This window comes from Podarcis muralis, chromosome 1 (genome assembly GCF_964188315.1).
Source record: "Podarcis muralis chromosome 1, rPodMur119.hap1.1, whole genome shotgun sequence".
In the NCBI taxonomy this organism is placed as follows: domain Eukaryota; kingdom Metazoa; phylum Chordata; class Lepidosauria; order Squamata; family Lacertidae; genus Podarcis; species Podarcis muralis.
The window spans coordinates 44,611,383-44,636,716 of NC_135655.1; the positions used below are offsets into that span (position 1 = coordinate 44,611,383).

The window sequence follows — 25,334 nt, forward strand, 5'->3', positions numbered from 1 at the left end:
AGGAGACTCTTGAGAGTCCCATGGACTGCAAGAAGATCAAATGCATCCATTCTGAAGGAAATCAGCCCTGAGTGCTCACTGGAAGGACAGATCGTGAAGCTGAGACTCCAATACTTTGGCCACCTCATGAGAAGAGAAGACTCCCTGGAAAAGACCCTGATGTTGGGAAAGATGGAGGGCACAAGGAGAAGGGGATGACAGAGGACGAGATGGTTGGATAGTGTTCTCGAAGCTACCAGCATGAGTTTGACCAAACTGCAGGAGGCAATGGAAGACAGGAGTGCCTGGCATGCTCTGGTCCATGGGGTCACGAAGAGTCAGACATGACTAAACGACTAAACAACAACAACAACAACAAATCCTGTTTTGGAATGTGAAAGTAGGGGATGTTATAAGGCCATACTCCACACACACAAAGTATTTTTCTTTGTAATAATATTTTTTAAAAAGAAAAAAGAAACAGAAAGTGAGGGGGGAATAGACTGAAAAGTGTGGAATAAATTTATGATTAACAAGTTGACATGTAAAATACACCATAAGCAAATCAGAATGAATTCTTGTTGTCGTATAACCAACCACCCTGTGAAATAATCAGAATGGATGCTCAATAAAACCCAGACATACTTTAGTCACCATGTAAGCTTTGTACAAGCAAACTGGAATTACCTCTAAAAAGGTCTAAACAGGTCATCTAGAACAGTCCTTAGATACTCAAGGATATCATGCTCAAAACTTGCACATTTTCAAAAAAGAAAAACCTGAATATTTGGTGACTTGGACGTGAACCATGATAAAAGAACACTAAACAAATCTGTTTCCTGTTAAAATTCTGATTTGTGAAACAGCCCCAGGGTTACCACCAACCTTATTGGACAGGGCTCCTAATCCAGTAAAATTTTCAAGCATAAATAAGGCATGTAGAGGAGAGATATGCAACCAGCTGGGTTTTCGGTTAGAAGCAAAAAGGAAGAGAGTATTAGCGGGGTTGGGAGTGAAATTCCTTCAGCCATAGCCCTCATTGGGTCGAATCTCTCCTATCTACAACTCAGTTATGGATAAGGTTGATCTGGCATATATAACCAAGACCTCAGTGGGTGAGCAGCAAGGAGTTAGTATTCCTCAGCTGGTACACCAAGGTACTTGGTCCAGCATCAAGAAAGATTTGAAAGCCTTGCCATGGACCATAGGAATTTGATCTCTCTCCCCCCCCCTTGCTTCCTGTCCAGATGGGTACATGTCTAGAGTGTTTGTACCTTGTGCTGAGCCAATGAGACACACTGAGGATTCTGTTGTCATACCATCCTTCCCTTTGTCCAACACCCTGAGCATACGGAGCTGGTCTTGGACATGATATTGAGCACCCCCAGGTTATCGATACTGGGGGATGTTGATGTTCACACTATAAGGCCATTAATTCTGGGGCAGATCAGAACATTATGGCTACTATTACAACTACAGGGATGTCTCAACATGTCATCGGTCCAACACATGTAGCATGGACATGCATTAGGACCTTGTTTTCTCATCAGGACAGGAAATGGGTGATCTAAGAGTGTACAAGTGGGAGCTTAGACACTCCTCTTTGTTCTGGCCTTTGACATCTGACATGCGTGTTTCCAGGGCTCACCCTTTTGTTGTGAGTTTAACCTGTTTTAACCGTTTTTAATTATGGGTTTTAGATTGCTGAGACCTGCCAGTAAAGGGTGGGTAATAAATAAAATGAAACAACAACCACAACCACATGAGCTCCTGTCTGTCCTTTGGCAAACTGGGTTCACTTGACAGCATTCTCCACTGAAATTGGCTTCACTAAGGAGTTCATGCAGGGATATCACGGAGTGGGGAATGGGGTCCGGAGGGAGCACACTTCCCCACCAGCAGGCAGCCATGATCTGCTTGCATGCATGACCTTGGGGTGCAGGGCAAACCTCCCCCCCCCAGACAAGCCACAGCTGTCTGTACATCGTTCCACCTCTGCCTGACCTTTTGCGGTCTCAGCAGTCTGCGGTGTCCTGTCTGTAACTTTTTCCCTGAGACCTTTCGTCTCCTTCGTCATACACTGTGCAAGGGGAAAATGATGCTGTGGAACAGGTGCCAAAATAACTTTGTACCACCCCACGATCTCGGGACGGAAGATGTGTAAAGGTCACAGCCCAAAATGTATCTGCCTAGCTTGCATATTTGTCTCAATAAAAGGAGGCTCCACAGGAATGGCAGCAGCTCGCTTCAGCCCACCTGTGTGCAGCTCACATGATGATCAACACCTGTCTTGGGCCTTCACTTCAGTTCACCACTGAGAAATCCCAATGCAGCCAAGAGGGCCTGCTGCCAGGGCAGATCAGTTAAAAAAAACTCCACTATTGCTCATCTGTTACCACCAGGCAGGTGATAAACCAAAGAGGGTGAGGTGAAAAGTCAGTCAAGTGGACCATCTGCGGGTGAATGTCTAAGCATGGCAGCACTCATATCCATTTCAAAATAGATACTATTATTCAATCATTCACCTCTAATGCAATTTAGATGCTCTTTGATTAAGCCATTGGGTGTGACTAATTCGGAGAATTCTTGCCTGGATATGTGTGTGTGCTACTAATTCTGCAGTGACATGAATAACTGATGTGCCAAGTCTAGTATCACAAAAGAGGATGCATCGTATAGCTCTGGTTTCCATTGTTGCTTCATTAAGAACACGAAAGCACCGCTCATGTACGGTGTGTTTGAAGGTATCCTACATTCCTGGATTCCTAAGCATTCGTGAATCACCACTGCAATTAGGCGTATCTAAAAAGAAATCAGCATGTTGCCCTTAGCGCTCTTCTGAACTTGGACCACAGAAACTGGATTCCTACGAGCTCTTGTCTTGTCTGAATAAAATATACAAAGTAATTCTAAATGTTGAAATCATGAGGGCATGTGTTTCTTTAAAATTTGTGAAGGTACAAAGAGTCTCCCTTTTATGATACCACTAGTAGTCAATGTGGGAAGATCATTTGGAGAGATTGCACTTCTTCTGATTCAGAGAAAGAAACAGGTTTTAAATAAATTAATACAAGCATGCATACAATCAGTAGTTATTGTTTTTTACTGAACAGCATGGAAATTGGGGTGGAGTTTTTTTATTTTAGTGCAAATATTGAATGAAAGGAATGTCCCAGGGAGTCTAGAATTAATATATTTTATTCACACTGACAGCCAGAATTGTTCCTCTGCTGTATTTTTCTACAGAAAAAAAAATCAATTTTTAATAAATGCACTGCTGCATACAATTAATTAGCAATACAATGAGTAGTTGCAATACTAGCCAAAGTGTGAACTTTGTAAATTGTTATCAATTGATATATTTTTATTTTTAAGGCAGCAGTTCCTAGGAAGTATGCATGCATGTATAACTGATATACCTACGGGACCGCCCCTCCTGGTATGCCCCACGGAGGACATTAAGGTCCATATATAGCAACACCCTAGAAGTCCCGGGCCCTAAGGAAGTTAGATTAGCCTCAACCAGAGCCAGGGCCTTCTCAACACTGGCTCTGGCCTGGTGGAACTCTCTGTCTCATGAGACCAGGGCCATGTGGGATCTGATATCTTTCCGCAGGGCCTGTAAGACAGATTTGTTCCACCTGGCCTTTGGCTTAGAATCAGTTTGATTCCCTCCCCCTTTCTTTTTCCTTTTTCCTCCTGTGGCGAGGCTGCATCGTAATGTTTTAATGTTGTATCTTAATCTTTTAAATTGTATTTTAATCAACTTGTTTTTATTATTGGTTGTTAGCCACCCTGAGCCTGGTCTTGGCTGGGGAGGGCGGGGTATAAATAAAAAATTATTGTTATTATATAGACATAGCTTTCACAGCCTTCTGAAATAAGCTATCAATTGCCCTTTTGTTTTATTTAAATAATGCTAGAAAGTTTGTGTTTTATTATACAGTATTTACAAACACCCTGATAAAAATATTTTCCAACTAAATCTTTGAATCTGCTTCATTAGAACATCTAAACTGCACTAAGTGTGCTTTGTAGATTTTCTTTTCCTATTCAAATATTTTAACTGGAATATTTTTGGCGATTTGGGAAAACACCGAAATATTTATACAACTCATAAAATTCACCCAGTGTATGTTTTAGTTTTTCAATTATGTCAAGCAAACATACTCAATCAGATTCAAGCTGATATGCTGTATCAGAATATTTGCTGGCAAGACATTCTAGAAAACCCATCTCAATATTTCATAAAGGATACCATGGTCAATGGTATCAAAAGCCGCTAAGAGATCCAGCAGAACCAGGAAACAGCTTTCACCTCTGTCCCTAGCCTGCTGGAGATTGCCAACTAGCGCAACCAAGGCGGTTTCAGTCCCAATGATACCTGAGTGTCATTACCTGGGACCCAGGTGAATGTCATGACCTGAGACCCACTAGGGTCAACACAGCAGGCAGGCATTTTTGAGCATACATTGCTCTCATACATTGCTTTCATAGCACTAATGTTTCTGTTTTGAGTCAGTCTCTACTGAGACTTACAGTCCAAGTCGCTAGCAGGAGACCAAGGAGAGGTTGTGCTGATTAGGAATGCAGGAAATCTGACAAGTTCCTTCCTTCAAGGTGAAGTACAGAGTACCCCTATACTGACATGCTCTCACCCTCTGTCACAGCACACATTTCTAATGCACAACTGACCTCAGCCTGCTAAGTGCAGAGCCTGCTGAAACATTTTCCCAGGCACAACCGCAATGAATCTGTGCCATTGCCCTAGCTAAGCAGAGATTTCTCATGCACCTCAACCTGTCTTTTTGCTAACAAGCAGGGCCTTGCCTATCGGCTTCACATACCAGAATGGCGAAGTGGCCTTGAAGAAACTGGAAGCTCCAAACTGACCGCTTCCTGTAACAGACTACCAAAAATGCAGCATTTTTCACAAGACAGAAGAATTTATAAACTTTGTTGCCATGGTACAGCTGGTAGAAAGGAGTGTGTGTTTTGTAAACCAATTAGAAGTGAACATGAGGAGTCCACGAGCTGTCCATGTGTTCTGTTATCCAATCATGTTGCTGAAAGGGATCGTTCACGAGCTAACCATGTAAAGAGAATGTTCTGAAAGCATCTTGAATTTTGTATTTCGAGTCCAGAATTGGGAGAATTCCTCTGGATCATTTATTCTTGCTGCAGTTGGCAATAAATATGAACTTTTTCCACGATGCTACTGTCTTTATTTGGCTAAAGAGGACCTACGTATTTCCAGACCCCCTTTGTAGGGTAACACCATGATGTGATTTTCACTAATGTATTGCACTGATATGCAAACTTTATCCCCGTATGCGTATTCACATGGTCAGAGAACTGCATCAAAATACTTGTTTGTGTCTCGAGGCCCCAAGACCCACCCCCAAAATAAATACACACGGACACTTACATTAGTTTAAGTCTGGGGGCAAATTTTGGCCACAACTTTATTGAAATACAATCACGTGAGCGGTATTGGCTTAGGCATTGGATCCCCACTATAACTGACTCCACCTCTCAGGATAATCGTCCAATTGGGTAAACCAAACGAGGGAGCAAGGGACTTCCTGCTCCTTTCCCCACCACCACCACCATTTTAACCCTGTCAGGTGAGCTCTTGGGTCCTGAGCACAACCAGGACCCTCTGTTATGAGGATCCCATATCTCACAGTGAAAAAAATAACAACCAAGTTAACAGCAGATTGTATTCTACTGAAGCAGTGATTGCACTTAAGGGCATAATCCTCTGAGAAGCAATGTTTATTACACCCTGCTGAAATGAATGGGTGTTATGTAAAAATAACACAGTGCATGCAGTGGATTTCAATGAAATTTGTCTACAGGACTTCCCAGCGTCTTAAGGTTTAACACAGTTGTTATGAATATATGATTCGGGATAAGGTGGTTGGGCGTTTCTGTTTACACAAAGTTGCTCCAATCTAGAAATCTACAAATTCAGCAGAATATATGGGCTGACACCCCACCAAAAAAAATGATCAAAGAGAGATTGCAGAGAGTGGCAGGACTGAGTGTTCCACACACATCTCAGAATGAGGGTTCCCTGCATTTGGCTGCTGCATTTGGAATATTCCCATGCAACAGTTTATTGGGTGTTGTTACAAGTTTTGGGGGGCGGAGTCAGTCTGGATGCATCCCTTCCAAAATTTTCGTCCCTTCCAAAACTGATTTTGTGTATGTGAAGTTAGAATCTATGAGGGGAAATATGCCAAACTGGTCAGACTAGTCTCTTTGAAGAGAAGAAAAGGAGGAATTTGGATTTGATATCCCGCTTTATCACTACCCTAAGGAGTCTCAAAGCGGCTAACATTCTCCTTTCCCTTCCTCCCCCACAACGAAACACTCTGTGAGGTGAGTGGGGCTGAGAGACTTCAGAGAAGTGTGACTAGCCCAAGGTCACCCAGCAGCTGCATGTGGAGGAGCGGAGACGCGAAGCCGGTTCACCAGATTATGAGTCTACCGCTCTTAACCACTACACCACACTGGCTCTCTTTGTAAGGTAATGGACATAGCTGGCAAGTTAAGTGCTCTCATCAGCACCACAAAGACTGAGCTAGGTTGCCACAGTGGCAACTAAGTGATGGTGCTCTTCAGGAAGAGGGTATGCATTCTCTATGCCCCTCTCACCCGGCTGGAGGCCACATCATCCTAAAATGGGGAACAGTAGGCCAAGGGGGAATTTGTCTGGGAGAGTTTTGGCTGACGCTGGAAGCTGGAGACACATAGGCTTGCATGGCTCTGTGCTGAACTCAAAATGGTGGCATGGGACTCTCCTGGAAAACTAATGGGGGAAAGAAGATCTGTTGGAGTTTTAATGCTGTGAGCCCTCCAACCTATGCTTCAGTGGTATATATGTGTAAATAAAACCATGTACCCTAAAGACCCCATTGTCCCCATTGACCTTCATTCCAAGGAAACCGAACCCTGGGAAAGCGTAGGAGTCTCTTCCCACTTGGAAATTGGGGTGTGCAAAACAATATGTAGCTGGCTGAATCCACATGCAGAAAACCACTATCCTACTACTGTTCAGAGGTGTGACTACTGCCAGAAACCAGGCCGAGGGTCATCTCAGTAGTGGCACCGACCCTTTGGAATGCCCTCCCAACTAATTTCAAACAGATGAACAACTACACAACTTTCAGAAGATATCTGAAGGCAGCCCTGTATCGGGAATTTTAAATGTTTGATGTGTTGCTGCTATTGGAAGCCACTTACAAGTAGCTAGGGCAACCCAGTCTCATCGGCAGGATATAAGTAATATAAAATAATAATAATAGTAATAATATTTCCAGCCCTATTACTTCAGGTCACTTGAATGTTGCAAGAAGTTTAGGAACAAACCTGATTTACAGGGCTTTCCCCCATTAGAATGTCTGTGGTGGTCACACCAATTACATGAGCTAGAGAGAAGAGTGACCTGATTGCATGGATACTCCTTTCTCATGTAGAAACCATCACAGATCAGCTTCACACACAATCACAACCTGAATATGACTCCCATGGGAAACAGGATAACAGCAGGTGTTTCTTTAACTGTGGTACATCTGTACATGAAAGATTGCAGAAACCCTATTCTTCCCACAGCAAAGGTAATCCGAGGGTGTTGGGGAAGGATTTGAGTGCTCCATTTCCTTTGAAGATCAGGGCCAAAAAAGACATGACATTCATTAGGTCATTTGCCATTTTATTGAAAGGTTTTTCTTATCAAAGAAGATAGCGTGTCCCCCTCCCAATCATGACAGGGCTCCTGGGGTGGTTAGGGGTTTTGTTGTTGTTGTTGTTGTTGTTGTTGTTGTTGTTGTTGTTGTTGTTGTGTGTGTTAGCCTTTTGTTCACCATTGTTGTCCCAATCTGGATCAAAGGGTAGAGGGGCATTCCCACAATTTGCTTGGAGAAAAAGCCCCCATTAACTCCAATGGTTTTTTTAATCCCATGTAAATTAAAGTTGTCAGGGTGGGGAGGGAGGGGGTGTAATCCAGATTGGGACCATAGTAGGAGGCAAAGGACTAAAGCACCCTCTCCTTGCTAAGGTGCCATTCCTGATAAGGGACCCACACTTACAACTTCTGCAAGTAGAATCCTGCACTCAGGGGCATATCACTTAATTAACAGTCCATGTCGTTTGGCCCTCAGATCATATATTCTGCTTTGTACGTGACAACAGCAAATATTCCTTTAAAGAGGCAGGGCTCCCACTATCAAGTTTGGCTTGGCTTCAAGGAGTGTGGCTGCCACACCCAGAAAGCGTTGAGAATTGGTCCTAAGTTACCAGTACAAGGCTAGCGTGTGGGTTGTTGGGTTTTGATGGACACATTTGAACTATGTCACACACTTAAAATTTCCCCTCAAATCAAAGCTCATGTCACATATAGCTTATGACAACAATCATCACTACCGTAGTACCTCAGGTTAAGAACTTAATTCGTTCTGGAGGTCCGTTCTTAACCTGAAACTATTCTTAACCTGAAGCACCACTTTAGCTAATGGGGCCTCCCAGTGCCCCAGCGCTGCTGCTGCACAATTTCTGTTCTCATCCTGAAGCAAAGTTCTTAACCCGAGGTACTATTTCTGGGTTAGCGGAGTCTGTAACCTGAAGCGTCTGTAACCTGAGGTACCACTGTACTCAATTTATTAAGCAAAGAAGTAACCCCAAGTTCTGACACTGGGTGTCTGACCCTACAATATTCCTGATTTTGGCATTTGCTGGTATATTTTATCCTGCCCTCTCTTCTCCCATCCCTTTCAAATGTCTGGGATGGGGAGCCTGCGATTATCGTGATGTTGCGGGACTAAGACTCCCATCATCCTTTGCATTAGTCCTGCTGGCTGTGGCTGGTGGGAGTCAATCTACATCTCGAGGTCCACAGCCTCCATATACCTGATTTAAGTGCTTGAAGGACAAGTAAAGATAAGAAGCAAGACATCGCCATTTTTAGATTTCTTACAGTGAAAGTCCTAAGGATGTTAGCTCAGAAGTGAGGCCTGCTGAGTTTAATATGACTTGCTCTCTCTAATAAATGTGTACAGGATAGTAACCTTCCTCTGTTTGGGGGTTGAACTCCACTGACCTGCCAATCCTCCTCCCTCTGCAAAGCAAAAGGCTTGATGATTTACTAGGAGGAGAAAGTCATACATTGCTGGTAAAAGCAGGCAAGGGATCCTAAGAAGAGTCACATGGCTGGGCACATTTCCGGCCACATTTTTTCCATTCTATGGCGATGGAGAGAGCCTGAAGAATGAAGTCTCTGCTATTCCGGATGTTATAGTCAGTCAGTTTCAGGAGTTTGTCAAAGTCTTTCTTAGTGTATGTAAAGTTCATCAGCTGGTATGGTGAGCAATAGCCAGATAGCGGGACTGTGCCTTCTGCCATCTCGGTTTGCCTACGTTCCACACCTGAAAATAAACCAAACAAACAAACAAATATGCCCCTGGTTAAATCATTTAGGAGATCTGGGAACATGTTCAGACCTCATTCAATCATTTGCTCATCCCTCCCCTACTTTGTTTTGTTTTGAGACAAAATATTGCACGTTGAAAGTGAAATGTACCTGGTTCTTTAAATTTCTGGAATGTATCATTCACAAGCGGGAAATGAAGCACAATGGGGGATTTGTTATTCTCCTCGTCCACAAATAGGTAACATTCTCTTGGATTTTTCTTGTCTTCCTCACTCAATGAAATCCTGGGAAAAGGAATTCCCTGCTCCAAGCAGTATTCGCTGGTTTGTTCTATAGACTGTAGCACAAGAAATTAGGGTAACTTTAAAGGTTGTCCTTTAAATCAGCAGGCATTAAATTATGTAGCCATAATTAGGGCTGGGAGAGGATTTCAATTCACTTCACCATTTGGAGTTAAGCTCCCCAGTCCGCATTCCAATGAATCATGCTCAGATCATAATGTAGACATTTGGATTCGACTACATGTCTATGAACCTTTCTGAATATGGTTCATTTTCTTTAAAAAAACAACAACACCAAGATAGTTGCAGGGCTTTCTTGCCTCTACATTTCTGTTTTTAAATTATTTCTAGCTGATTGGAGCAGCTACTCTTGCTGTGCTCATTGATATGTTTTGGGTAAAAAGTCCGTGCTGTGACCCTGTGTAATTGCACCAAGGAAAAGATGGTTGCCCCAATGTACTTATGGGGGCAGCCATCTTTTTTCTGTACAATGTCCCAATGAGGCTTCAAGCAGCTAGAAAATGTTTTTTAAAAGAAAAAGGAGCCAGAAAGCTCTCAGACCACATCATAAGTGAGTGGGTCAATAACATTTTAAAGGAGTGCAGATTTTGCCTTTTAAAAAAACCCATGCAGATATTCAATGGAGACACAAACTGGATTCAGCCCATTTTGACCATCCCTTGCCACAATTCTAAGGGTATGTTTGAACGATGATGCTGATAAACAACATTTAAAATAAAACCCCCCACAAGTGCCTACTCACAGAGAAAGAAAGAGTGTGGGAGCTGAGCAACAATAAAGAAAAAAATACCTGGCTACTTTTTTTAATACTCCATCTAGAGGGTTGTTTAAGACTAATTTCTGCCCTACATTCTACAGAGAATTCTTTTTGAAGCACCTGATATAAGAACTGTTTTCCGCTGAAAATCCACAATTGTAGCTTTGTTCACAAGTCAAAAAGCAGATACACTTTTGTTCAGTTTCATGTTGTTAAGTTTCTCCTCATTTGATTGAAACTCAAGTACCCGTAGCTTGGAATGACTGGAATGAGCTGTATTTTTAATAGCTGTGTAGAATGGAAAATTTTGGCAAGCACGAGAGAAGTAGTACCCATTGAAATTACATCTTCTGTGACATGCCTTGCCCTCCTTTGTTTCAAGGTCCTTAGCCATTACTACATTGGTTCGATGGTATTTTGTCTGATGCAACACACATATTATTTAGTGTATGATAGGCTTTGATTATGTTTGTTGCAGTCGGATGATGGTGATGATGGATATAAAATGGTACCATTTCCTATCTATCTATCTATTGATTGATTGATTGATTGATTGAATGAATGAATTTATATACAGCCCTATACCTGGGGATCTCAGGGCGGTTCACAGAATCAAAACCTTCAAGATTTTATGTAATCAACACCCCACTCCCGCAAAGTGCCTATTACAACATAATGTGTATTGGCAGCTGCAAATCAAAGCATCAGCAAAATACTAAACTGCACTTTTTTCACAATGGCAAGGATATTTGGGGGAGGGGGGAGGAATCTGTATTGGGACCCTGGCATGGAGGGTAGGAGAGAGTTCCTCTTTCCTCTACTGTGAGCAAACTGTTTGCAGAAGAATACCTTAACACTGACCTGGAAAGGGTTGTCCAGAGAGTAATCAAATGATAAGATGACATCTACTTTCCGCTCCTTTCTCAAGAGCGGGGGACAGCTAGTATTGATGAAATAGGCAGCATCGACCAGGCAGATACCTTCTTCTGATGGTGTTAGTTGATTAGGAAACCGGTCCAGTCGGCTGTCTGAATTGCAAATCATACAATAAAAATCAATCTAGTAATCTAATCTGATTTTTATCATCCATTTTCTTTCACAAAATGTTTCAGATCTGGGACCCAAACCAATGGCTTCAAGTTACAAGAAAGGAAATTCTGACGAAACATCAGGAAGAACTTTCTAACAGTAAGAGCTGTTCGACTGTAGAATGGACTCCCTCAGAAGGTGGTAGACTCTTCTTCATCAGATGTTTCTAAGCAGAGGTTTGGTGGCCATCTGTCATGGGACTGGACTAGGAGACACTTAGGGTCCCTTAAAGGTAAAGGTACCCCTGTGGATTTTTAAGGGAAAGTGATTATATAAGATGAATTAATTTGAATATTGGGTTAAATATAATAAGTTTTAAATTTGGGGTAAAACTTGTGGAACTAAATTTAGTGGAAATGGAATACAATAGGGGGAGGGGTGGGGAAGTCCTGGAAAGATGTTAATGAAAATAAGGTTTTAAATGCTTTTTTTCTTTTCTTTTTTTATGTTTTGGATTTTTTTGGAAACTTTAATAAATATGATTTTTTTAAAAAAAAATTAAAGGTAAAGGTACCCCTGCCCGTACGGGCCAGTCATGTCCGACTCTAGGGTTGCGTGCTCATCTCGCTCTAGAGGCCAGGAGCCGGCGCCGTCCGAAGACACTTCCGGGTCACATGGCCAGCGTGACGAAGCTGCAGCTGGCGAGCCAGCACCAGCACAGCACACGGAAACGCCGTTTACCTTCCCGCTATAAAGCGGTCCCTATTTATCTACTTGCACTTAAGAGTGCTTTCAAACTGCTAGGTGGGCAGGAGCTGGGACCGAACGATGGGAGCTCACCCCGCCGCGGGGATTCGAACTGCCGACCATACGATCGGCAAGTCCTAGGCACTGAGGTTTTACCCACAGCGCCACCCACATCCCTAGGGTCCCTTACAACTCTACATTTCCATGATTCTATAGTTCTATTTGAAGCCAGTCCTCTGCCTGAGCCTGGAACTTTCAGGGAGTCAATCTATGGCTCCAAACACCATTCAGAATTCAGGGCTCTGCCACACATCACATGGCAGCACACTTGTGTTTATCAGAATGTACATTCAAGTTGGTGTTCCAGCCAATCCCATCTCGCTGATAAAGTTTGCTGTCTGACACATATGTTGGTGAACACACTTTTATCATGTTCGCATTTTTCATATTTAGGTATATATCCGGAACATTGCATGTGTCCATTTAAAAAGAATAAAAGTGTATAAAATGAAATGTGTTCTTGAAACAGCACTCCAGGTCTAAGGAAGGCAAGATAACTTGACAAAAGAGAGACAGTGATAAATGAGCTCTGTTCAACACTTCCATATGTTTACAAGTAAAATCAAAGTCACTATGTTTACAGTAAACCCACATTTTCACCTATTGTCCAGTATCCCAGGCCCAGTTATGGGAAGATATAAGTTTGTAGGTTCTAAAGAAGAATTTAATAGTTAGTGTGTCAGCAATGTCCTTTCAGATGAAGGGCGGGATAGCAATTTTATTAACTTGGTAAATAAATTATCAGCACTAAAAAGCCCTAGGGTATGATGATTATTTTGGGTGGGGTTGTTTTCCTTTATTTTTTTGGTAACTAGAACTGTAATCCTAATCCTTTGGTTTGGAGAAAGCCCAACTGAATTCAATAGGTTATACGTCTAAGTAGACATAGTTACCTTTCCATGTAGAGAACTGACTCTCCTGGTAATAGTCTTTATGCATATGGAAACCATTGAGGAAGTTATGGATGTGATGGTGCAACGGACGATCAGTTAAAATATTTCTTATAATCTGAAAGAGCTTCCCATCAGGACACATCCAAGAGGTCCCCAAGTAAGTAGAGCTTTCTGGTGGAATATGATTTCTCTCTGAATAAGGGAAAGGAAGAGAAGGGGATTGGAGGGGGAGGAAGCAGTCCGTGTTGCTACTTTATGCCACTATAGCGTTACAGCAAATGTCTATGAAAAGGCTTATTCAAAAATCATATAATTGTCTTCCTCAGCACAATTTAAAGTAGATATATGACATTGTTTATGAATAATGACACACTGTCAAATACATATGCCTGGAACAGATACAGGTAACCCCATTTAGATACCAAAAAAGTGGGGAATTCCCTTAATGTTCCTTTAACAGGGATTTTTAATCTACATCCGCTAACACCTAGATATCACTCACTTTTAGTGAAAGCAACAAATAATATTGTGGCACCTTGAAAACTAACCTATTTGTTACGGTGTAACCTTTCATGGACCATTTCCTAACTTTCCACAGGTGGCCTTCCACACCACCCCAGCATGTGTGTTCATGCAAGTGTGTGCACACGCCCAAATACGTGCTGTCTTATCTCTTCGCCACAGTGCTTTGTGTTAGTGTAGATAATAGCACTGTGCTGCCTTAAATCTCTTCCAGTTTCTGAACTGCACACTGGCCATCACTATGTTCATGTGAATGCAGGCAAACCATCTAGGCTACATCTGCAGGGCTTATTTACGAGACTGTGTGTGCTGCTATGTACACATTATTTTAAGCTAACAACAAAATTCCTACCAATGTTTCTTATTTTGCTTCTGATAAGTTTCTGCCAAGATTCATCTGTACTGCTCAACTTATTCCAGACATCAAGCAGATTCACCGCAAGAATATTGCTCCACAACGCTGTAAAGTCAAGCATATTTAGGGAAAGGTCAGTTCTTCTTTGCATAATCCATCCTTTCTCATTCAGCTGTTTATCATTAATCAAAACTTCAATAGTAATTAATTACTCCTCCTGCCTTATTTAGGTCTTTTGAAATATTAGGACTTCATGTGCGACTAGATAATGGTTGTACTATTTGCTCATGCACACACATTTATTCATACGTATTGCAACAGAAAAGCATTTTATATTTAAAGTGAGGTGGCCTCCTCAGGCAGCTGATGTTGGGTGTGATAAAATTGCAGCATCAGGCACATAATTGTCTTGGGCTAGCCTACACCTCAAAATCATTTCCCACAAATTATGATAGTTAACCTACAAATCTGGTTGGTGATCTTAGTAACTGCAAATCCAGTTCACAACAGCTTTCAAGAGAGTAACATGCCACTTTACAGGAAATTAATACAATTACCTTCTAAATAACAGATCCGGGACTCTAGGTTTTTCTTCATTAGCCGTCCCATGAAGAATTCACTTCCAAAATCTTCTGAATGGATGAATGCACCGTATTTCAGAAAACCAACTTCATAGGGGGAGAATTCACACCATTCTGTGTACAGACAATCAACAAGCATACTTGCTATCTTATTGCTGATGGAAGCATGGTAACAGAATAATTCTGCATCTAAAACCTCCTATGAGAATATACTAATTTGTGTATGCATTGTGTTTATCATTCTACCTTTCCTCCAAGGAGCATGGAGGGGGAAATGCATTATGTAATACTGATAAATGATCTGTGGGATACAATTATTTCCATATCTCATTCATTTTCACAAGAAACGACAAGTGAGATCACTTTTACTTTCATTTTATTGATGGGGAAGTGAAGCTGAAAGAGGAGAGTTACTTCACCAAAGCCATCAAACAAGCACATGGCTCAATGGTCCAAGACCATCATTCAACTGAGATGCTGAGGTCCAGCTCCAAGGGCCTTCTGCTGGTTCCCTCACTGCGAGAAGTGAGATTACAGGGAACCAGGCAGAGGGCCTGCTTGGTGGTGGCACCCGCCTTGTGGAATGCCCTCCCACCAGATGTGAAGGAAATAAACAACTATCTGGCTTTTAGGAGACATCTGAAGGCAGCCCTGTTTAGGGAAGTTTTAAATTTCTTGTGTTTTACCATTTTTAATTTGTGCAGTAAGCCGCCCAGACTGGCCGGGCAGTTTACAGCACATACAAAAATAATTATCATCACCATCATCTAAATGAGTCATTTATACCTATGTAAAGAAACTGCACTAACAGCCAAATTTATTTGCTGTGCTTACAACAATCAATGAAACAAATTACTGTGCAGTTTTAAAGTGATCATTTCATATTTGCAACAATGAAACCTACAATGAATCTCCAGTTCTACACACATACTTACTCACACTTAGGATGCTTTCAGGCTGGTTTTTGTAACATCTACATGATGGTGCTGGCATCAAAATGCCAGCAAATATTCCCCACCCCCTGCAATTTAATCTGGATTTTCCCTTCTTGGGGAAGAGATGGCCACTTAAAAAACAACAACAACAACCTGTTGCCATTAAGCTATTTGCAATATCTCAAGGACCCATTAGCAATATTAAGCCACTGTCTATAAGATCCTTTAGTGTCCTTGAGCAGGCCCCAAACCTGGCACATACATGCTAATCTCTGTTTCAGTTACTGTCATATAGACCTGTATAATTAATATGCAAGGTAAATTACCTACAGATCAAATAACCCCTAAGGATGTTCTGAAATTTCCCTTCTGGCACATTATTGCTACATAGCAAAGCTTACACAGGAGAATAGGCTAAGGGAAATTGCTGACATTTGCACCTGCCATTCTCTACTGCAATTACAATTTTATAAGAATTACCTTTGAAATCAAAAGTAGAAATATGGTTTTCTTTCACATTAAGGGCTAAATAGAGGGGTAGGGGGTTCTGCCCTTGGTTCACAGCCTGTTGCTGATCAGATAATTTAAAATCATTCACCTAATAAGGAGGAAAAACAGAAAGCAAGCAAAGGACTTGGAGCTCAGAAGAGTCTGCCACGTACTGCAACAAATCAGATATGGTTTTGCAAAACAAATCTCTGAAAATTGTGTGAATATACTCTTAAGTGCTTCATACTTGCACTTTTGTTACCCCTGACAGTTAAGTCCAGTCGCGAACAACTCTGGGGTTGTGGCGCTCATCTCATTTTACTGACCAAGGGAGCCGACGTTTGTCCGCAGACAGTTTTTCCGGGTCATGTGGCCAACATGACTAAGCCGCTTCTGGCAAAACCAGAGCAGCGCACAGAAACACCGTTTACCTTGCACTGGAGCAGTACCTATTTATCTACTTGCACTTTGACGTGCTTTCGAACTGCTAGGTGGGACAGAGCAACGGGAGCACACCCTGTTGCGGGGATTCGAACCGCTGACCTTCCGATCGGCAAGCCCAAGGCTCAGTGGTTTACACCACAGAGCCACCCGCATCCCTTTTGTTACCCTTACAATATCACTAGTTTAATGTAATCAGTTATAAACTGTATGAATGAGATGGATGAGTGAATATATGGAATAAAGGGGGTCCTGCAAAATTTCCAAAGAATGAAACTAGGCTGCTGATGGCTCTTTCAAAAAACAAGGACTTCATCAGATTAAAGGAGATCAATGCTTTCTGTGCTTTCCTCTTTCAGTTCTGGATAAATAATATTGGTTGATATGTGGTTTTTTAGTTATTGATATGGCCTATTTTGCAATGAATTTTAAAACGTTATAATGCTAGTTTTATCAAAATGGTTTGTTTCTTTGGATTATTATATTGCGCTTTGAAATTAATTGCTTTTAGGCTGCTCATTGTACTGGTATGTATTTTTTTTTGTTATCCAGACACAACAACAAAAAACAACCCAAAAGGAAGGTCACTCATATTTTTCTTCACTGAAAGCCTTAATTGAATGATTAATTGAATATATACATGCCAGCAGGGGCGAACAAAGGTGTTGTGACACCCAGGGCGGGACGTTGCTAAGTAGGGCGCATGTGCGGCGTCACTACGTATGACACACGCACTGTACATGACAATGCCGCACATGTGCTGTACATAGTGGTTTGCCAGCCGCACCACTCCAGCGCTGTACGGATAATGCCAGGATCCTCCGTTCACGGCTGTAGCAGCGACAGAGGGATCCCACCGCTGTCCGTATGGCGTTGGAGCTGTGGCACTGGCAAACCGCTATGTACAGCAAATGCGTGCGACGCCACACATGCGCTGTACATAGCAGTTTGCCGCCGGCACCGGGATCCTCTGCTCACAGCTGCAGCTGCGAATCCTCCACATGAGGCTGCAGCTGCAGGATGGCTGCTCGCACCGCCACGCCCGGGCCGGGGCAGCAGGGCAAGCACCCCGCAGGGTGCCACCTTGTCACCCGCCCAGATGTGGAACCTGGGGCGCACTGCCCCCCCCTTCCCTGACACCACTGCATGCCAGAGAGATGAAACAACCAACAGAGGCTTTTGAAGATAATTGGCTCTCCATTAATCATTTCTGTATTTGGACACTGATCATTAGGAGAGGCCTAACGCTGTTTACACACCCCATCATGCAAGATATTCTCCAGAGCTACGGCCCACAGGTCATTAAAAGAAGTAGAGATGCCCTCTTTGGCCCTCTGCCTCAGCTCCTCTTGATAATAAATCAGATGCTCCAGAGAAAAGGTGCTTATCTTATTCTTTCCCATATGCTTCTTGGCTTCAAGGATTGGCCTCTCCAGATCCTTTTGGGACCAATTGGAATCTTCATACAAATTTGACATGGTCCTAAAGAAACAGTTGTAATAAAATAATTAGGATAAATGCATGGACAATAGAACACACACGTAAAGAAGCCACCTTGGTTTTCCTGAAGACTGGTTTAAATGTTAGACAGAAGCACAAGAAATGGAAGGACAGGCGAGATGAGCCCTGCTTCAGTTTTCCACTCTTGCACACTGATGTCTGAAGCAGCACATCTCAAGCGCAACCATAATTCCCAGGACTGTCCCTATTGGAAAAATCTATTTGGTGTTTCGCAACTTTCTGACTAGTTGCAGGACCTTAGCCAGACCTAGCAGAGTACACACAGAATCCATGGAAGCAATTGGCTACTTGGCTGCAGACAGGATAGACGAACCAGGAACCAGGAACTTGTAGTTAGGTGTTTATTATATACAGTGGACTATTTACAGGAACAGAACACGGATCTTTTGCTAGCTCTCTCTGACACGACTCACAACTCCCACACTGACACAGAACTCTGAACACAAACACTGAACTAACAGTTAGTAGGCCATTAATTATCACTCCTTTGAGAGAGTTGACCAATCAGGGAGTGGTCTCCATGTCTCTGTTATCACCAGGCAGACTTACTCCTTCAGATTGCCTTCTGGCTGTCTGCCAAACCTTAATTGACTCTGTGACTTCATTGCTGGTATGGCTTGGATCAGGGAAAGCGGATTGCATACAAATAATGTTCAGATACTACGCACTTCTTAATACCTTTCCTTGGTTTCAGCTCCAAAATTCCACAATCCCCTCCCCCAGTTTCATGCTGACAGTCTCACCAAGTTGAGCCTGAGGTACCGCTGATATATGTTATGCAGTCCAGAATGCCAAGCTTCTTAAGTCCTGAGAGCTGCCCGTAAAGAGACGTCATTGCTCTGCATCCACCTCCTGTGGCCATGACTGCAACTACTGGCACCTGTTTAAAATACACAGACATATATATATTTATATTAATATCTGGCCTGTACATTAGCACACAATTAACAATGTCCTCTGGGTAGTTCACAGATTTAAAATATGAGTATTAGCATTTTCGAAGGACATAATATCAGCTAGGATAACTATAACTATAATAATAATAATAATAATAATAATAATAATAATAATAATAATAATAATTTATTTATACCCCCACCCATCTGGCTGGGTTTCCCCAGCCACTCTGGGCAGCTTCCAACAGAATATTAAAAACAATACAGCGTCAGACATTAAAAACTTCCCTAAACAGGGCTGCCTTCAGTTGTCTTTTAAAAGTAAAATAGTTGTTTACTGCCTTGACATCTGCTGGGCAGGCGCCACTACCGAGAAGGCCCTCTGCCTGGTTCCCTGTAACCTCACTTCTCGCAGCGAGGGAACCGCCAAAAGGCCCTCAGGGCTGGAGCTCAGTATCCGGGCTGAACGATGGGGGTGGAGACGCTCCTTCAGGTATACAGGACGGAGGCCGTTTAGGGCTTTAAAGGTCAGCACCAACACTTTGAATTGTGCTCAGAAATGTACTGGGAGCCAATGAAGATCTTTCAGGACCGGTGTTATATGGTCTCGGTGGCCACTCCCAGTCACCAGTCTAGCTGCCGCATTCTGGATTAATTGCAGTTTCCGAGTCACCTTCAAAGGTAGCCCCACGTAGAGTGCATTGCAGTAGTCCAAGCAGGAGATAACTATTCTCTGTAAGACTAATGCCAATGATACAAATAGCAGTTCTGCCACAGAGCAGCACACCATTCAGCAGTTGTACTGAATGATCCCAACAGAAAATAAAAACACAATAAAACATCAAACATGAAAAACTTCCCTAAACAGGACCGTCTTCGGATGTCATCTAAAAGTAACATAGTTGTTTATTTCCTTCCCATCTGATAGGAGGGTGTTCCACAGGGTGGGGGCCACCACCAAAAAGGCCCTCTGCCTGACATGTGCCAACCATGCCAGATATCAGTTGCTTTGCTAACACCGTTGCCTCCCCAAACATTTATTTTATTCATTTAATAAACACACCACTTAATTGTGAAACCTCTAAACGGTTTATGTAAAAAATGTAAAAATATCATTAAAATACAACATTGAAAACAAGGTGAGCTAAGAACAATTCCAAGTATGAAGTTCAACTTCTCATGACTTGCACGTTACAGCAGTAGAAAAGGAAAGGCGTCTTTTTTTTAAGGGATGTGTCAAATATAAATTGCTGTCTTCCTTTTAAAATATGCATTCTTTTCCTTCAGTTCCAGATCCAGCATACCTCATGATCCAACAGATCCTCTTCTAGCTGGAGGACACTTTTCAGACCAGCTGCAACCACTTTCTTCCGTTTATGTAGAAAAGTCTTTTCCTCTCCGCATAGGTCAAACCTCAAACGCACATCAAGGTGCTCAGAGCTGAAACAAAATTAAGGACGTAGGTAGGGTAAGCAAACATCATCCACTAACTACAGGATCAACATTCCACATTTAGAGATAGCCTGTTACTCTAAATCAGGGGTGGGGAATCTGAGGTGCTCTATATGTTGTGGGGCTCTCATTTAAACTTGCCTAATTTCAGCTTTATGCAGCCAGCTGAAATCACACAGATTAAATGCACAGAAAGCAGAGAGCTTAAAGGTTCTTTTGGCATGGGGTTCCGCAGGACAAAAATAGCTTTTAAGGTCTCTGCTTTGGAATTGGGGAGGCTCTCACAAGAGCCTCATAAAGCCTTCAAAGCTCTGCCTTGCTTGGGGCACAAGACCTGTTTGGCATGCTGGCTCTAAGAGGTAAGGATGATCGCATTGGGGTGTTCTAAGTATATGTGATTTCGGTTCTGTGCATCTTCAGTAACCCCCATGCAGGTTGCAAGTCAACTGTGAGGGCACCAGACTGGCAAAGTCCAACCTAAACTATTATTAGGCATTCAAATCCAAACCAAACTGAATTTCTCCCCCATCGCAAATACTTAAGGTGAATATAAAATGACGGCAGCTAACACAACAGAGAGGATTACTGTCATTACTTTGGACCCAGCTACATTAGTTAAGAAAAAGCATTTTATATGCATTATAACACTGTGACACCAGATGGCGCTGTGGATTTCCATCTTTCGCCAATGTGATTTCCCACATTGAGGTTTACAATGTGTTTTCCTGAAACGCTTTTTCGATGTTTCTAAATCCAGCCCTAAACTCCTGACAGCAACTGTTTGAATTTCCCATCTACACCCCATTGAAAACACTGGATGGGAGAAAAGAATAGGGGACTTTGCACTTGGGCACACAATTCATGGCTTGAATCAAGAATCCTTTCTTTAAAAAATAATAATAATCACATGTGTTAATTAGCTGACCAAAGCCAGAATGTGGGTTGTCCCCAATATTGTCATGTTAATTGGACACTATAGCTATCTTACTTTCAAATAGTCATCATTCTCTCTTCTTTTCTTCTCTGATCTCAGACCCTTATGTTCTATCCCATCCCATGTGTATATATGCTTGCCAGTTAAAGAATACATGATACATCAGATGAAGTGGATTGTACATCACCAAAGTTCATGTCATAATAAAACTGTTAGTCTTTAAGGTGCCAGAAGACTTGTTTTTCTTAAAACAATCAACATGCCTATTCTTCTGGAGGTTGACATCGAACTCCTCTAGCTAACCCAAACAGTTGCAAAGAGGACAATACAGAAAAACAAGAAATAGACTGGGTTACCCTAAAAGTCTACTCAATATTTTTTTTGGGGGGGGGTGTCAGAAACGTAATACATTACCAAGTCTGTGTACACAATTTAACTTCCAAATTAGTATCCTGAAATGAAGAATAATGAAGAACAATATTTTAAGTCGCATGCATAATCCACAGAACTCAGCATTCTTAGATTCTATTCACATAATAATTACTTGCTGGAATATGCCACAAAATGGAAAAAAATAAAATCCTGGTAGCTTTTCTATGTGTTTCTGCTCTCTGACACCAAGTGAAGCAAATCCTATGACACTGTTAACTCTGAAAAATAGTGCATTTTCTGTGACTGCGTCTCTGCATCATAAAGTATAGGCACATTTATAAAAATGAAACACCTGAGAACCGCAGAACATTTTTATTTCTCGTGCTATTCCTTGGTTTAAATAAATATATACACACGCTTATCCTAAGTATGCATAACAATAGAGGTTGTGTGAGTTGTGAGTTACATCCAGGCCTGTGATCAGCAGAGTTCCACTTGTGCCACAGGAAGAAGGGAAGACAATTTCTCATCCATTCTTCCTCCTTCCTACAGCCCTTATTCCTTGCATAAGAGGCAACGCAGCAGCTACATGGCGAAGGGAGAAAAATTACCTACCCTCACCCTACCGGATCTCAGACCTTTCTGTGAATCAGACTGAAAGCTGAGCAATACTAAAACACTGAAACAAAGCTTAAAATTCCATACAAAAATGCCCATGGTATGGGCTCCAATCTTATGGAACAGGGGAAACTGTGCAAAAAGATATATCTTTAAAAGATGCAAAACAATGAAGAAACTTTCCCTGTGGTAGAGGGAAAGGCATTCCAGAACGTAAGGGCAATGGGGGAAATGCCCGTTTTCAGGTTCACCACCCTACAATATTCTGTTGGATATGGTGGCGACACAAATAAAATCCCCACCCCCATGATGTAAGACTTGGATTCTAAGTGATTGTTCAGATCTATACATTGGCAGGCAGTCCTTCAGGTAACCTGGTCCCACATTGTTCAAGTCTTTATGCGGCAGGATCCACCACCACAATCTGGGACAGCTCCTTTCATGTGCAACTCTTAGGAACAAGCTTATTACCGTACTTTTCTGTGTATAAGACTAGGTTTTTATCCTTAAAAATAATGCTAATAAGTGGGCGTCGTCTTATACAGGGGTGGACGTTTGATTGGTTGCTGCCTCGGCTGTCAGCGGCTATTGTGCATGTTCTTGGTTGCTGCGTCAATAGGTGGTTTTTAATGTCCAGTGCAGCGGCAATTGGGCGGGCGATTGGCAGCTTATGCCAGCAATGGGACAGGCGGGAGGTGTATTTTGCGATGCGTAGGGCAAAAAAAGCTCAACAACTTTGTGCCATCTCCCCCTATTTTCTTAAATTTGAGCCCCACGAAATAGGGGGTGTCTTATACATGGGGGCGTCTTATGCACAGAAAAGTATGGTATGTTTCAGCTATCACATCCAATTATGTGGAAGCACTCAGAAAGCCTTTCCAGATAGCTTGATATTGTTTGCATCATTAAAGTCCCCTTTTCCAAGATCAGCCATTGTGTAAAAAGCTGGGGCAGTTAATTGCCTTAAGTTTAGGAACCTATCAAAGAGTGAAGTGCTTACCTCTGATGCAGTAAGAATTACTTTCACCTCCTGCCCCACAGAAAGTGATTTCAGAGGCATAGTCAGGGATGCAGATGAATTCTGCTTGTCTTGCTCCCCATTACTTGAGCAATGCTAGATGGGGGTGGGGAGAGTTATGTTGTTAAATAATCAGAAAATACTATGTTTAAAGATTATTTTGATCTTTCAAAAAATAATGTTATATTTCAAACAGAGTAGGATGACAGTCTAAAGAACCCTAGGGTTGAACCCTGCAGTTTTTGCATATAACTTATCCGTTAACTAAAACTCTAAAACGATATGTATATTATCAGTTTAATTAATGTTTATCAAGGTTATTACATTAGATGGGCAAACTTTTGGACTGAAAGCGTGAATATAATGAGTGTTACCAACTGGAGCTAACACTTTTACCTCACTGCTGTTTTTGGTTTGGGGGAGTAGTCGAGGGAGAGTCTGGGTGCAAAAGCACACTCTTAAAAATATCTACTTGGAAGCAAGTCCCATTTAAATTTACTCTGAAGTTGGTGGTCATTAGTGAACGAGGTATTTCAGGCCAGGGTTCCTGGAATCATGGCCCTGGTAACTGACCTCCTGTACCACGAGAATAGCATGTCTACCAAAGACGTCATGGTCTGGATTATGTCTACACAGAGGTGCCAACTAAACAGCATTTCGAAACACACCAGCTGATTCAGCATCTAGTCAGATCCAGGGCCTGCTTTTCAGTCTATATTACTGAGAAATGAGAAGATCCCATCAGACCAAGCTTCTGCTCAACACTGTTCCCCACACTCTGCCTCTCAATCTGATCCTTTGCTAACTTGGACTACACCAGAGATAGCCAACACAGTGCCCTCCAGATTATACCACCTTCTGAAGATGCCCCATTCTTCCTTTCAGAGTTCCTTCCTTTCTGCCAATATATTCCCCTTTCTTGCCCATTCAGATCGTGTGGATGTAGAACACTAACATAAAAAAGGGGTTACTTTCACTCGCTTTCCAGAACAGCAGCTGCACTGGTCCGCAGCACAAAAGAAAAAGAAAAGATATCACTCTACTATAGTTTCCCATTATGTTCAAATACAGGAAACTGTGGTTTGATCCAATCACAGAGATAACAAAACAGAATTAAACTGTGTTTTGTACAACTACCCATAGTTTAGACCAGTGTTTCCCAACCTTGGGCCTCCAGCTGTTTTTGAACTACAATTCCCATCATCCCTGACCACTGGTCTTGCTAGCTAGGGATGATGGGAGTTGTAGTCCAAAAACAGCTGGAGGCCCAAGGTTGGTAAACACTGGTTTCGACAACCACTGTTTCCCATATGAGGACACAATAGGAAACTATAGTTTGTGCAACATTGCAAATCGAAACTTTTAACTTCCCTCAAGCTCTTAGGAGGAAGGAAGTGGATTGGTGCATGGGAATCTGAGGCTCACTGGCACATTATTATAACAGAAACAGAAAACCATGATTTCCTGGGTCAGTATTTTATAATACTCTGAGAGGGGGTACATTATTCTATCCCTATTGTATTTTTAGGTGCGGTGCATTATTTCCAATGAAAGTATGGTCACCTGCAGGTGGGCGTTTAATTGTGGTTCCCAATACGTCGGGTAGTGGAAATAAAAGCATTCTACCGATCCAGATTCCAAAACAGTTTTCCATGTATCTTCATATGATCCCTTCATTCTCAGTTCAAGATCACCTTCTTCTACAAAGAGAAGCCCAAACAGATTACAATATCAACATGAGTGTAAAAAACATATTTTACCTACAAACTGCCCTTTATAGCTACAGTGGTACCTTGGTTCCCAAACGCCAAAAACCCAGAAGTAAGTGTTCTGGTTTGCAAACATTTTTCAGAAGCTGAACATCCGATCTGGCTGTCGGCTATTGTTTCCAGGGCACCTGCACCAATCAGAAGCTGAGCCTTGGTTTTTGAACATTTCGGAAGTCAAACGGATTTCCGGAATGGATTAAGTTTGACACTTTTGTTTTTGCATTTTTGTTT

The 25,334-nt window shown here is 42.1% G+C and overlaps 1 protein-coding gene across 1 annotated transcript in view; it reads right to left on the bottom strand.

Annotated features, from left to right (window-relative positions):
• Nucleotides 1–5,599: 5,599 nt before the first annotated feature.
• LOC114594287 (cytosolic phospholipase A2 delta-like) overlaps nt 5,600–25,334 on the bottom strand; it is a 28,213-nt gene continuing 8,478 nt past the window's right edge. Inside the window, exons 8-20 of the mRNA XM_077919741.1 lie at nt 24,898–25,034; nt 23,317–23,430; nt 21,741–21,778; nt 20,245–20,386; nt 18,788–18,924; nt 17,783–18,005; nt 16,074–16,191; nt 14,635–14,772; nt 14,075–14,182; nt 13,201–13,392; nt 11,333–11,499; nt 9,563–9,749; nt 5,600–9,407 (exon numbers count right to left, since the gene is read on the bottom strand). Of these exons, the coding sequence (XP_077775867.1) occupies nt 9,175–9,407; nt 9,563–9,749; nt 11,333–11,499; nt 13,201–13,392; nt 14,075–14,182; nt 14,635–14,772; nt 16,074–16,191; nt 17,783–18,005; nt 18,788–18,924; nt 20,245–20,386; nt 21,741–21,778; nt 23,317–23,430; nt 24,898–25,034 (1,934 nt within the window). The 3' untranslated portion in view covers nt 5,600–9,174. The remainder of the gene's footprint in view (nt 9,408–9,562; nt 9,750–11,332; nt 11,500–13,200; nt 13,393–14,074; nt 14,183–14,634; nt 14,773–16,073; nt 16,192–17,782; nt 18,006–18,787; nt 18,925–20,244; nt 20,387–21,740; nt 21,779–23,316; nt 23,431–24,897; nt 25,035–25,334) is intronic.